Genomic DNA, 14,604 nt, shown 5'->3' with positions numbered 1-14,604 from the left:
AGTTCCTACGTGCTGGCTGCCTTCCTCACCTCCTCATTAATGCAGTGCCATTACTCTCCAAAGCTGCATCTGCATTCAGGGGCCACCGCAGTGAGCACCAGCGTGATTGAAACAGCCTTGCTGCAGCCAAAGTGCAGCAGGATTACAGGAAAAGCTTGGCCTGCAGTGGTGTGAAAGGGGCTGGATGAAGATACTACTCCAGGGGCAGGGATGGATTAAGACTTAAAGGTGCTCAGATCCATCCCACGCACAGGGCACAAGCGGGGTAGGATGGTCAGGCAAATCACATTTTGGGGGGCGGGAGCTTCAGACACACTATCTCAGATACTGCACCTAGTCTCACGTCAGTTTACGGGGACTGTGGAGACATCTGCGGTGTATAAAGGGTGTGAATTAAATAAGCCTATTGCTTTCTCCCCTACTGGTGAAAAGATTTATCAATCATATCTTCATAGATTTGAAAACAGGACATCTTACATAGCTGGTGCTGCAGAGTTAGCCTGCTTAGACAAACATTTTTGGTAGATCCTACAAAAGTCTCTGAAATTCTTCCTCTAAGCATTCAGTGCTACCCCTTTGTAAAAGAGCTATTTAGAAGCCAAAGCCTTCCATTTGATATTTCTCCAGCACGTGTTTAAAGGCAGGGGAGGTTCTAGGGCTAAGCTATTTGAATGGTGTCCCTTTAATTCAATAGGCCTACACGATAATCAAGTTGTCTCACAAAACCTATTACTCATTTCTACCACATTTTAAAAAAACTGAGCATACTTTCTAGAATTAAAAGTGTCAAGTAAAAAACGGTACTTACAATAGGGTGTTCTCAGTGTGTCCCCCTTGCAAAAGAATGCTTTCAGAGAGGTAGTATGCCTTCTGCACAATGTCCATATAAACCCTATTTTATTTATTGTTACGGTACTGTCTTACATTCTGGCTTTCCACCTGGTAAACGCACAAATAATGACCATACAATTTTGTATCCCAAATGGCTTGAAAGAATCTGAAGCTACTGAACAATGAGATCAAGATAGGAAAACAGTAGGAAAGCAAACAGCTAGCCCATGCATCTGTTGTTAGTTAATAAAATCTAAAATGATGAAAGAAACAGTCAACCTTAAAAGAAAATATTTTATGATAGCAATAAGACATGTTTTGAACAGTGCTGGATGCAACTATCAAACAAAACTCTTAAAATTAAAAAGCAGCTCAATTTCTGGGAAGCACTTCGGAACGCTGTCAGTGTATCAAGTCTTAGAGGCTCCAATTAATCCTTCATAGAAATGTATTTCTTATATCACTTACAAAAAACTCCACTATGCATTGGGTAAAATACTAGATTTGGTTTATACTGAATACTTTGGTATAAACAAGTCCTAAAGAGGTCCTTCATTCATTTTGGTGTCTATTAGGTCCATCAATGGCTATTAGCCAGAATGGGCAGGGATTCTGGTCCTAGCCTCTGTTTGACAGAAGCTGGGCGTGAGCGACAGGGTTTGGATCACTTGATGAGTACCTGTTCTGTTCATTCCTTGTGGGGTATCTAGCACTGGCCACTGTCGGAAGACAGGCTACTGGCCCAGATGGGCCTTTGGTCTGACCTAGTATGGCTGTTCTTATGTACAATATTCATTATTTAGAGTCTCTCATTAAATCAGATTGCAAATTATGCTCCCTTTTCTACTGGAATAGAACAGTTTCTCCTTCACTTCAGCTAAGTGAATTCTCTTCACCATGTCTCCAATAGAAAGAAGGTGTGCATTTCCACCTGCTAACCAGTTTCAGGATAGAGACTTGACTGGCGAGAGAAATGGATATATTTATGGATCTATGATCTAAACGGCAAACCATTTTCAAAATGTAGAGGAAGGTTGTGCTATTTCTCAGTAAGGCCTGAAGTAGGAAACTTACATCTGCACAAAATAACTCACAAGCAAACAAATGCTCACTTTAAAACAAACCCAGATACTTAAAAGTTCTCTAGAACAGAACACACGGTAACAAACTAGTCCGAAGAAAGCTCCAAGCTATGGCTTTTCATTTTTGGTTTAATGTACAGAGTGGAGTATGACACCATGCTCCAGCATTTTGGAATTTTACTTAGATCTTTAGCTTTCTAGATTCTAGAAAGCCTTTTCTTAGACGCTTATCTCTATGAAACTAAATGTTAATGTGTCTCTAACTATTGAAGACTGGCCTAAATTTTCAGATGTGACTACTGATTTTGGATGTTACTTGAGCCACCTTTAAAGAGTGTTTTTTGAAGGGCAGGTGCTCTGTGCTTTTTGAAAATCAGGCCCCTTTTAGGTGCGTCAGGGTGGACACCTAAAATCATTCCTCACTTTTGAATACATAGGCCACGCAAGGCCAAGTCCTGCCAACACTTAGAAGTATGAGCAACCCCACTAGAGTATATTAAAGACGGACATAAGTCTTTGCAGGATCAGGGCAGCAGTCATCACATCTGGATATTTCAATGAAACGCAACACCCCCTTTGTTAGGGCGCACAAGTATCAAACGCAAGGTACTGGTTTCTACCACCTTTCTTCTCGCTCCGCCTTTGTCTCCAATTCCATGGCAGGAGCCAGTGTGGGAAAGCAGGCTAAATGGCATATTCAAAAGCTCTGCTAAGGAAGGAAAGAAAAGGGAGTGCAAGCGTTTTCTTTTGTCTTCCTTTTCCTGCCAGCTCCAGCTTTTCTGCTCCAGATGTTGCACGCTCCTTTTCTCTTTAAGCAGCTACAGTCTGAAAATACAACCAACTAGTTTTGGGGTTTGGCTTCATGTCTTTTTGCTGCTGGTTTTCTGTTTGCGGAGGTGAGCCTCAATCTCATGCCTGAAGACTAGCATCCCCAGCTGGCCATGAGAAGCCTCATTCATGGCTTTGGATTGCATGCACATCTTGTACTGCTCCGGGGTCAGCTCATCCGGGCAGCGCTTTTCATGCCAGAGATGGAAGAGGCCCCGGACAGGCGTCCTGACCACGATAAGGTTGCTGTGAAGGTATTTGCGGTAGAGATGCACGTCTTCTCCTCCCCAGCCTTTAATGTCCAGATCAAAGCCACCTAGTGCAAAGAAAATTAGACATAATTAATGCTAGAATCATAGAATATCAGGGTTGGAAGGGACCCCAGAAGGTCATCTAGTCCAACCCCCTGCTTGAAGCAGGACCAATTCCCAGTTAAATCATCCCAGCCAGGGCTTTGTCAAGCCTGACCTTAAAAACCTCTAAGGAAGGAGATCCTACCACCTCCCTAGGTAACGCATTCCAGTGTTTCACCACCCTCCTAGTGAAAAAGTTTTTCCTAATATACAATCTAAACCTCCCCCACTGCAACTTGAGACCATTACTCCTCGTTCTGTCATCTGCTACCATTGAGAACAGTCTAGAGCCATCCTCTTTGGAACCCCCTTTCAGGTAGTTGAAAGCAGCTATCAAATCCCCCCTCATTCTTCTCTTCTGCAGGCTAAACAATCCCAGCTCCCTCAGCCTCTCCTCATAAGTCATGTGTTCTAGACCCCTAATCATTTTTGTTGCCCTTCGCTGGGCTCTCTCCAATTTATCCACATCCTTCTTGAAGTGTGGGGCCCAAAACTGGACACAGTACTCCAGATGAGGCCTCACCAATGTCGAATAGAGGGGAACGATCACGTCCCTCGATCTGCTCGCTATGCCCCTACTTATACATCCCAAAATGCCATTGGCCTTCTTGGCAACAAGGGCACACTGCTGACTCATATCCAGCTTCTCGTCCACTGTCACCCCTAGGTCCTTTATATGGTCTCTACATGGAAACCGCAACCAGGAAAATCATCCCTCCTAGTAAGCCTAGAACTACATTAAAACCTCCAACACCAGTCTTACAAATGAGCAGTTACATGAACCATTTTCCTGACCAGAAGAAAAAAGATCCCATAATGAAAGTGTGGTCAGTGAAGAACAAGTTGCCAGCCCTTCACATTCTGAAGCCTCCAGTACATTTGGAATTCGCGTGGCAGTGGTCTGAAGAACAAAAAGAAAGCAATGCCATGCACCCCACAGCAATTTGTGCTCTGTGCTTACTGTTATTTTGAGATGTTCAATTTTACGAACTTTCTGATTTTTATGAATGCCTCAGTCCCCAATTAGTTTGTAAAACGGGGGTTCTGTTGTCCTATGACACCCCAGCTCTTTGTGGCCATCAGCTGTGGCGTGCTTTACATTTAGACCAATTTCAGCAAAAAGCGTGAAATGCCAAACAATCCTACATTTTTAGATGTCTGTTTCCCTCGACCTGCCACCACAGACCAAACTGCTTTGTGTTTGCATCAAGCAGCACTTACATTCATGCTCTGTTTCCTAAACGAGAGCTCAGCTGAAGGTTGCAGTTGCATTTCCTTTATAAGCCTGGACCTCTGCAACGCCGGGGCAAAGCAGAGCAGAGTCAGAAAGCAAGTCAGCCACTGGAAGCCGACGGGGGAAAAAAATTCCTGCCTGTGATTTGCATTTCTCATTTTCAAAAGCTTCTGCTGGAGTCAAGGGCAGAACGTCCTCCATGCGGGGCTGGTGAATGAGCTCCTGCACCTGGGCTGCACTAGGCAAGGTGTGCGGACCTTCAGGATACCCTGCAAAGTGCATCTGTTCGTGTGGGCTGGTGTGGAGGAGGGGGACAGAGCTGTGCCGGGGGGAGAGGAGTGATGTAGTTCTGCTAGTTGTCAGGTGGCGGGCAGGAAACTGCTTCTTAGCGTGCTGGTATGTTAGAGCTTTGGCCAGGTACCTCTCCTTCCTATCTGTACGGAAACTCAAAGCACAATACTAAACAGCCTGGGACTGAAGGGAGCCCTTTGACTCTGTTATTGGTTCTCTCCCCACCCGCGTGCATTGTTTTTAGATGCCTCCTCGCAGCTGCTAAAGCAGCCAGCAGGTTGGAAATGCCTGAAATGACTCCAGATCTCCCAGTTCTGCCTCCGCTCCTGCTCCGGGGTGGCGGCTCTGACCTTGCTGACTGGTTGCAGACAGTCGTTCTGGAAGGGCTGCGTCTGGGGCAGGCAGAGGGCTCCCCCTTTCCATCATGCTCTGACAGCCAGCCCCCCCCAGGCAGTTCTGCTCCCTCCTGGCAGCTTGCAGAGGAGCTCTTGGTACCAGAAGGGAATGTCTGGAGCAACCAGAGCTTGGGGATCTCCAGATACTTGAGTTTCTGGTGGCTCCTGATACTCTAAGGCCATAAACTACTCCAGGGGAGCCCTAGCCAAGCAGCAGACTCCCAGCAGCCTTGGGGTGGGACAGGAAGCGTTGACTGCATCTCAAGAGCTTGAGGCAGGTGTGGCCAAGGCTTACTGTCCTGGCCAACAGGGGCTCTCTGGACTCCCCTAACATCTCTGAGCCTGTCCCTGCTGGCTGCAGGATCAGGGTATATAGGTGAGCACATGGACTCTGGTTTATGAATTGGGATGAGAGGCTAGGAGAGGTGGAAGGACTGGGAGAGCCCTGGACTCTGAAATAGGCCCTGCACAGTCATAGTTGGGTAGCCATCAGGGCAGCGTACGCAGCTCCTCTCTCACCACTGGCACTGGTCGCAGGGCGGCAGTTGTGTGGTGTCTAGAAGGAAAGCTCTGGGCTACTGGCTGGAGGTGTTGCTGCTGAGTTTGTGCCTTTTGGGATGAAACTAATGGGAGTTTTGCTGTTGCACTCAGGGGTGCAGGATTTGTCCAGGATTTGTCAATGGTTGGCAGGGTGAAGATAATGGTCTGACAGGCTGCATGGTACCTGCTGTGAATGCCTCCAGGGAGCAGTGGGCCCATGGACCAGTCACAACTATGCCTTACCCTTCCTGCCATCTGCAGCTGAATTCCCATCTGATGAAGAGGAGACTCCTGTGCATGGGGGCCAGGAACACTCACTGGGTCCCACTATTCACTATGCTCTCTAGGATCCACACATCCCTCTCCCTTCCACCCCAGTTAACCAAGCACTGGATGCTCACTCTGACTGCAAACAGTGCGGAAAGAAGCGAGCTCAGGCACTGTTTCTTCATCATCTCTCTTTGAAGATGTCAAGGAGGGAAGTTCTGTAATACCTAGTGAGATTTCTCCATCAACTCAGCTCTCCCAAATGCAAGGGCCCAAGGGACATTTTAAATAGAAAATTTTAAAAGGACTATATTGGAAACAGCTGTTTCATCATAATACATTTCTGATACCCAGGCTGAATTAGCCCTGAACGGTGTAAATGAACTGGATTCTCAGCTGTGCCCCATCGCAATTAACAGTTGGCCCGGGAGCCCAAAGGAGCCTGAATAGTTTAGAGTAGCTTTGGGGCTGCTCTAAAGTGTGCCAGCTGGCTACAGCCCCCAGGGTCCCGTATGGCAGCTAGGAATAGCCACAGTACAGTAGTGGTAGGCCACACTCCCTTCACAGGGGAGTGGCACAAAGGGGCTGCACTGGGGAAGAGAATCTGAGCCAGCATCTCTAAAGCAGGTTTATTTAAGTGCACGTTCTTACCTATGTTGATAAAATCAGACCGGTACTGACATGTCATTCCAAAGCCAAAGTCTCTCCAGAATCCAGTTTCCTTTTTTATAACCTTGGGGGTGGGGGAAAAGGAACATTTATATCAGAGCAGTAGAATTTGTAACCTGAGCAAAAGAGGGACACCCCTACAGGGTGGCTAGGAATGGGGACAGCCACCCCACTTTGTTCTATCCCATACTGCATTATACCCTGTCAGTGGAGAAGGGCCTGACCCAGCTCTAACTGACTTCAGTAGTGGCAGACTTCAGCCGAATGTTTCTGCTAAAATTAACTGCAGGCTGTCTGCAGACTCAGGAAAACATTGCATCATGAGTCACCTTCTGAAGATTATTTTCATAAGCAGGAAGGTTGTTATTCTCAATGACAGCTTAGTTTCCACCGGCTCTGAATCTGTCTTGGGGATGTATTAAGACATCAGGAAGTGAGCCAGTCTCATGCATTGATTACAGTTTACAAGAGTGCTGCACTAGCAGAATGACTTCAGGGGTCTTCTAAAATAATTCAGTACTAATGTGACACTGTTTACAGATGCAATTTGGCTGGTGGAACAAAATGACTTAAAACCACCTACAAATTGACATAAACAATTAGGAAAGCCTGTGAGATTGAAATATTATTTGAAATACAGCAGTGACCAGAGGAGCTAACCAAGTTCAGGGTGTTATGGTGCTAGGCACTGTACCGACATGTAGTAATACACAGCCCCCAAGGAGCGAACCATCTACATTGATAAGACAAACAACGGAGGTGCCATTGTCCTGATTTTACAGATGACAAACTGAGGTACAGCAAGATGAAGACCAAGATCTCCAAAAATAGGGATCTAAAGTTATGGTGTCTAAGGGTATGCCTACACTACGAAATTAGGTCATTATAGAAGTCAATTTTTAGAAATCGATTTTATATAGTTGATTGCGTATGTCCACACTAAGCAGAGTGTGTCCTCACTACAGTGGCTAGCATCGACTTACGGAGCAGTGCACTGTGGGTAGCTATCCCACAGTTCCCCCAGTCTCCGCCGCCCATTGGAATTCTGGGTTAAGCTCCCAATGCCTGATGGGGCAAAAACATTGCAACGGGTGGTTTTGGGTACGTTGTCAGTCGCCCCTCCCTTTGTGAAAGCAACGGCAGACAATCATTTCGCGCCTTTTTTCCATGCGGATGCCATATTGCTTTCAGCAGACAGTGCAGTAGGACTGCAAACCATCGTCATCCACCGCTTCTGCTGCAACTCTGCTCTGCTGCTATTGTCTCAATAGCGAATTTCTCCATGTTGTCTGTCATGGGCTCCCGGGTATGTGTGTTCTTCCTTGGGAAATGTGCGTGGTGCTAACCGTCGTCATCCACCGCTTCTGCTGCAACTCTGCTCTGCTGCTCTCATGAATCCACCTCGCAGGTCCTCTCGTCATTCTCTATAAATATCTATTCTCGTGGCATCCATCATCAGCCACCGCTGCAACTCTTCTCTCCTGCAGACGCCATACCATGGCAAGCATGGAGCCTGCTCAGATCACCGCGGCAGTTATGAGCATTGTAAACACCTCATGTATCATCATGTGGTATATGCAGAACCAGAACCTGCAAAAGAAGGCGAGGAGGCAACAGCAGCGCGGTGACGAGAGTGATGAGGACATGGACACAGACTTCTCTCAAAGCACAGGCCCCGGCAATTTGGCCATCCTGGTGGCAATGGGGCAGGCTCATGCCATGGAACACTGATTCTGGGCCGGGGGAAACAAGCACAGACTGGTGGGAGCGCATATTGTTGCAGGTCTGGGATGATTCCCAGTGGCTGCAAAATGTTCGCATGCATAAGGGTTTCATGGAACTTTGTGACTTGCTTTCCCCTGCCCTGAAGCACAGGAATACCAAGATGAGAGCAGCCCTCACAGTTCACAAGCGAGTTGTGATAGCCCTCTGGAAACTTGCAATGCCAGACAGCTACCAGTCAGTCGGGAATCAATTTGGAGTGGGCAAATCTACTGTGGGGGTTGTTGTGATCCAAGTAGCCAACGCAATCACTGAGCTGCTGCTATCAAGGGTAGTGACCCTGGGAAATGTGTAGGTCATAGTGGATGGCATTGCTGCAATGGGATTCCCTAACTGTGGTGGGGCGATAGACAGAATACATATTCCTATCTTGGGACCGGACCACCTTGGCAGCCAGTACGTAAACCGTAAGGGGTACTTTTCAATGGTGCTGCAAGCACTGGTGGATTACAAGGGACGTTTCACCAACATCAATGTGGGATGGCTGGGAAAGGTACATGACGCTCGCATCTTCAGGAACTCTGGTCTGTTTCAAAAGCTGCAGGAAGGGACTTGCTTCCCAGACCAGAAAGTAACTGTTGGGGATGTTGAAATGCCTATAGTTATCCTTGGCGTCCCAGCCTACCCCTTAATGCCATGGGCTCATGAAGGCACCCTGGACAGTAGTCAGGAGCTGTTCAATTATAGGCTGAGCAAGTGCAGAATGGTGGTAGAATGTGCATTTGGATGTTTAAAAGCAGCTGGCGCAGTTTACTGACTCAGTTAGACCTCAGCAAAACCAATATCCCCATTGTTATTGCTGCTTGCTGTGTGCTCCACAATATCTGTGAGAGTAAGGGGGAGACGTTTATGGCGGGGTGTGATGTTGAGGCAAATCGTCTGGCCACTGATTACACGCAGCCAGACACCAGGGCGATTAGAAGAGCACAGCAGGGTGTGCTGCGCATCAGAGAAGCTTTGAAAACCAGTTTCATGACTGGCCAGGCTACGGTGTGACAGTTCTGTTTGTTTCTCCTTGATGAAAACCCACCCACTTGGTTCACTGTACTTCCCTGTAAGCCAACCGCCCTCCCACCCCCCTTCGATCACCGCTTGCAGAGGCAATAAAGTCATTGTTGTTTCAAATTCAAGCATTCTTTATTAATTCGTCACACAAATACGGGGATAACTGTCAAGGTAGGCTGGGAGGGAAGCACCGGGTGGGGTGGTGGATGAGGGGAGGAGGGAAGGACAAGGCCACACTGCACTTCGAATCTTATTGAATGCCAGCCTTCTGTTGCTTGGGCAGTCCTCTGAGGCCCCGCCCACTCCATTCTTGGGCATCTGGGTGAGGAGGCTATGGAACTTGGGGAGGAGGGCGGTTGGTTACACAGGGACTGCAGCAGCGGTCTGTGCTCCTGCTGCCTTTCCTGCAGCTCCACCAGATGGCAGAGCATATCAGTTTGATCCTCCAATAGCCTCAGAATTGGGTCCTGCCTCCTCTCATCATGCTGCCGCCACCTTTCCTCTTGCTCCTGCAACCTCTCATCTTGCTCGTTCCTTCTGTCCTCGCGTTCATTTTCTGCTTTCCTGGACTCTGCCATTGTTTGCCTCCATGCATTCCGCTGAGCTCTTTCAGTGCAGGAGGACTGCATGAACTCAGAGAACATATCATCATGAGTGCGTTTTTTTCGCCTTCTTATCTGCCCTAGCCTCTGGGACGGAGATGATAGGGAGAACATTGAAACATTTGCAGCTGCGCTAGGAAAAAAAGGGACGGTAGTATTTAAAGAGACACATTTTAGAGAACAGTGGGTAGACTCTTTCACGGTGAACCAAGCTGTTAACATTACATAGCACATGTGCTTTTGGTACAAGGTCACATTTTTCCTCTTATTTTGAGGCCCTGCTGGTTTGGTGTGAGAGATCACACATGCAGGGCAAGGCAACAGAATTTGGCTTGCAGGCAGCCATGGTAAGCCACAGTCTTTCAGCTTCTTCAACCTTTGAAACGGTTCCCACATGTTATAAACAACAGAGCCCTCCTTTCCCATACCAAGCACCTATTGGGTTAGCCATTTAAAAGGAGGGGCTGCAGTTTTTGGATTAACGTGCAGCACAAACCCAACTAACACCCCCCTCCCAATTCTCTGGGATGATCGCTTCACCCCTCCTCCCACCGCGTGACTAGTATCAGGGAAAATCCCTGCCAGCCAAACACGAACAGCTCAGCATGAATGGTCCCCCCTCACCACGTGGCTAAAAGCGGGTATGATTTCTTTTCAGCCACAGGCAAACAGCCCAGCAGGAATGGCCACCTCTGAATGTCCCCTTAATAATGTCCCCAGAGGATTTCTGCTCCAACCCCAGACACGTTAACAGACATTTCCAGTAGCTGTACTGGCCGCGAATGCATCCCAAGTCTTCAGAGCAAATTAATCATTAAACATGCTTGCTTTTAAACCATGTATTATACTTACAAAGGTACACTCACCAGAGGTGCCTTCTCCGGCTTCATGGTCCGGGAGCCCGCCCTGGGCAGGTATTGGCTCCAGGGTGATAAACAGTTCCTGGCTGTCAGGGAGAATGGTTTCTCCACTTGCCTGTTGTGCACTATCCTCCTCCTCCTCCTCCCTGTTGCGTGAGACTCCCCCTTTGCAGGTGTCCACGGACAGGGGTGGGGTAGTGAGAATTGCATGCAGCTCATCATAGAAGCGGCATGTCTGAGGCTCTGACGCGGAGAGGCCATTTGCCTCTTTGGTAGGCTTGCCTGAGCTCCTTAATTTTCATGCGGCACTGCCGCGGGTCCTTGTTATAGCCTCTGTCCTTCATGCCCTTGGAGATTTTTTCAAATATTTTGGCATTTTGTCTTTTGGAACAGAGTTCTGATAGCACGGATTCGTCTCCCCATACAGCGATCAGATCCAATACCTCCCGTTTCGTCCATGCTTGAGCTCTTTTGCGATTCTGGGACTGCATGGTCACCTCTGCTGATGAGCTTGCCACACTGGCCAAACAGGAAATTAAATTCAAAAGTTCCCGGTGCTTTTCCTGTGTACCTGGCTAGTGCGTCGGAGTTGAAAGTGCTGTTCAAAGTGGTCACAATGAAGCACTGTGAGATAGCTCCCAGAGGCCAATCCCGTTGAATTGCATCCACACTACCCCAAATTCAACCCGGTGATGTTGATTTCAGCGCTACTCCCCTCGTTGGGGAGGAGTACAGAAATCCATTTTAAGAGCCCTTTAAGTGGACAAAAATGGCTTCGCTGCATGGACAGATGCAGGGTTAAATCCATCTAATGCTGCTAAATTCAAACTAAACTCGTAGTATAGATGAGGGCTAAGTAAGTGCCCTGATTTTCTCAAGTGCTGAGCATCCAGGAGCGCCCAATGACTTCCAGAGGAGCTGCCAGGTGCTCAGTACTTTTGAAAAATCAGGCCACCTACTTGGCCACCTAAATATGGGTGTCGGGTACTGGCATTAGGCACCTATTTTTGAAAATCTTGGTCTAAATGCCTTGCCCAAGGTTACATATGTCTGTGGCCGAGCTAGGAATTTACCCCTGATTGCAAACCCCATTGTAGCCCACTGACCTCCCTTCCGGTTCTTTTCATATATCCATTTTCAGTACTAGCCTTTTCTTATTTCAGTCCTGCTCCTTTTGCTTTTCTGCCACTACTGCATCCATCTCTGATCTCATTTCTTCTTCCCCTTTAATAGCCATAAACTGCAAACCCATTAATAGGCACTAAGAAGCCATCTGTTACAAGCCTGCATTGTAACAGGAAATCAACATAGCAGTGGCTTTACAGCAAGTTATTTGTATGCATTAGCACTATAATTTCCCATTAGAACTAGCCGCTACAGCACAAATCAATTTCTTTGAAAGCTTTTTGAAGGCTACTTTCTCAGCTGCACAAGCAGCATGGTAGGCGGCCAACAGTGTTCTTGTTTTAATGGCACTGATCTGGCCATTTGCCCAGTAAGAAATCTGGAATGAAAATATGATTAACTAAATAAAAATGATATTGGCAATGTGTCTTCTTTAAATCAAGATGCTTCTCTGAGGCAGGCATCACATTGCACAATTATCATGTTAGCTATAAATATTTGTGCAGTCCTGACAAAGCAAACAGTGGTCTTTAGTCTTATAACACTTTTACGACTTTAGTCTTATAACAACATTTTTGTTTCCTTTCCTATTCAAACTGTTGACAAGCCTGGGGTTCTCTGGTCAGGCTGCAGCAGAAAGATAAGAGCTAGTGTGAATTCAGTGGTGGTATCAGGAAAGGTTTTGTTTGGAACAAACAGTTCAATGGATTTTCCAAGCTCTCGTTTTAATAATGCAGAGGATATTTCACATGGAATGTTTCACGAATCCGTTGTCTGTTCACTGATCCCACGTAAATGAGGAAAAAGCTTTTTCCTGTTCGCCATACAAATTGTCTGCTTTGTAAACAAGCCCTATTTTGTATTTTTTTCCTCATCTGATGGGGTGTCTCCTGATTCTATCTGAGATGGATATGGCCAGCCACTTCAGAATGTCTCGGACAGGGTAAGTCTGGTAATAGCAGGAAAGGATTTTAAAAAACCTGGGATAGAGTTTTCAAAAGGCAAAGTCAATGAGGCATGTGCGCCTCGGTTACTTAGCCCAGATTTGTAAAGGTGTTGCTGCAGTGCAGCGCCTAATGTATTTAGGAACCTAACACATTTTCCAAAAGGGATTTAGGCACTTCAGAGCCAAAGTCTCATTGACAGCTGATGGGATCGAGGCTTGAGTGCCTAAATCACTTTAAAAAATGAAATAGAGGCATCTAAATCCCTTAGGCATTGCAACGTTGAGTGCAGCAACACCTACATGCCTTCGCAAATCTGGCCTTTGGGCCCTTTTCAAAATCCCACCTTGTAGCTCTTGTTGGGCCTTTACTGACACGACACCTCAAACAATTCCTGTATGGGAGAGGCATGGGGGGCGGTGGTAGACTAAACTCTGACGCAGAGGTGGGATGAGCTCTGGCAAGCAGTGGAGGCCTCTTTACTGGCTGTGGTCAGAAAGGACCTGAGCAGAGAACCTAGTTGAAGCCACAAGGCTCATTAATCCCTGGATCTACAGATCTGAGTGTTGAGCTCCAGGAGTCGCTTTAGGCTGGTGCGTGTGTGTGAGCCCAAGGGTGGGGATCCAGTAGGATGAGCAGGATCTTTAGGGAGAAACAGGAGTGTAGTGACTGTGTGTGTAAATGGAGCAAATTCTCAAGCACCTGCTTTACCAACAGCACATGACAGAGCAAGAGCGCAAAGGAGCTGGACCTCTTCTGCCTGCTTCCAGGACAGTGCTGCAAAGTAACTTCACTGGAGAGGGGATTCACTCTGACCCCTACACTCTGGCTCCTCCCCAACTTATCTACTCTCTGGCCCGCCAGAGATGCCTGGCCTTAACTCACACTGCATGCCTAACTACACCATTTTAAAATAGTAACTCTGTCCTTATTCATGCATAGGGCCGGACTGAAGTCAGTGGTGCTACAGCGATTTACACCTGTGGACGTTCTGGCCGATACATTTAAGGTGAAAAGGGACCGTAAGGATCATCTAGTCTGACCTCCTGCATAGCCACTCAGCCTCACCCAGCCATTGTTGCACTGAGTCCAACAACGTACTAGAGCCTAACTTCTGGAAAGACATCCAATTTCAACGTAAACCTCAAGTGATGGAGAATGCACACTACAGCCTGTGGGAGTCTGTTCCAGTGATTAATTACCTTCCTGCACCATCAGTCCAATGAGCTCTAAACTCTTTATGGACAACAATCTTATTACCTTAGACAGATGAGGTAGCTAAGACAATGACGGGTTTCATTAGCCCCAGAGCTGTACACTCCCTGAAGTGGAATCTGGTCAACATAATGTAGCTTCTGGCAGACAGACAGCCTATATTTAAATTCTTAATTTACAAATGTAAATATCAAATATGCTTTAAGATAAAGCTGTTCATTAAGCTGCTAGAGCGTGAAGCATTACCACAGAACGTGCTGGACACAATAAGTTACATATTCTACACACCGCATCTCAATGGACCCAAGATGGGGAAATTCTGTTCGCGAGCACAGACGTCTTCCTGAAGGGGAAGTTTTATGCACAGTTCAAAGCATGCATTTTTAGAGCCAGTTACTTACCAGCTGCTGTTCTAAGGGTGGGATGGAACCATGGTGCCCGTAAATTATACCTGGGTTATACTGGCTGAAAAGAACTGGGTAAAATACTTTCTTCCCTAGAATGATGGATTAAAAGAGAAAGTTATTACTGATAAAGTTGTTTGATGCTCTAAAACTAGATTAAACTTGTGCTTCTCTGTG

General features: G+C 46.9%; 1 protein-coding gene across 10 annotated transcripts in view; it reads right to left on the bottom strand.

Moving 5' to 3' along the window:
* Positions 1-864: 864 nt before the first annotated feature.
* Positions 865-14,604, bottom strand: part of CSGALNACT1 (chondroitin sulfate N-acetylgalactosaminyltransferase 1) — an 87,201-nt gene continuing 73,461 nt past the window's right edge. For 6 of the 10 annotated variants that reach the window (XM_048848026.2, XM_048848023.2, XM_048848021.2 and 3 more), the window contains 3 exons: positions 14,425-14,519; positions 6,473-6,554; positions 865-3,057 (listed from right to left, as the gene is read on the bottom strand). In XM_048848026.2, coding sequence (XP_048703983.2) covers positions 2,774-3,057; positions 6,473-6,554; positions 14,425-14,519 — 461 coding nt within the window. In that variant the 3' untranslated portion in view covers positions 865-2,773. The other 4 variants (XR_007356384.2, XR_007356385.2, XM_075127436.1 and 1 more) reach the window with 4 other exon arrangements.

Source organism: Caretta caretta, chromosome 4, assembly GCF_965140235.1.
Source record: "Caretta caretta isolate rCarCar2 chromosome 4, rCarCar1.hap1, whole genome shotgun sequence".
Classification (NCBI taxonomy): domain Eukaryota; kingdom Metazoa; phylum Chordata; order Testudines; family Cheloniidae; genus Caretta; species Caretta caretta.
This window is presented reverse-complemented; position numbering and strand designations above follow the sequence as displayed.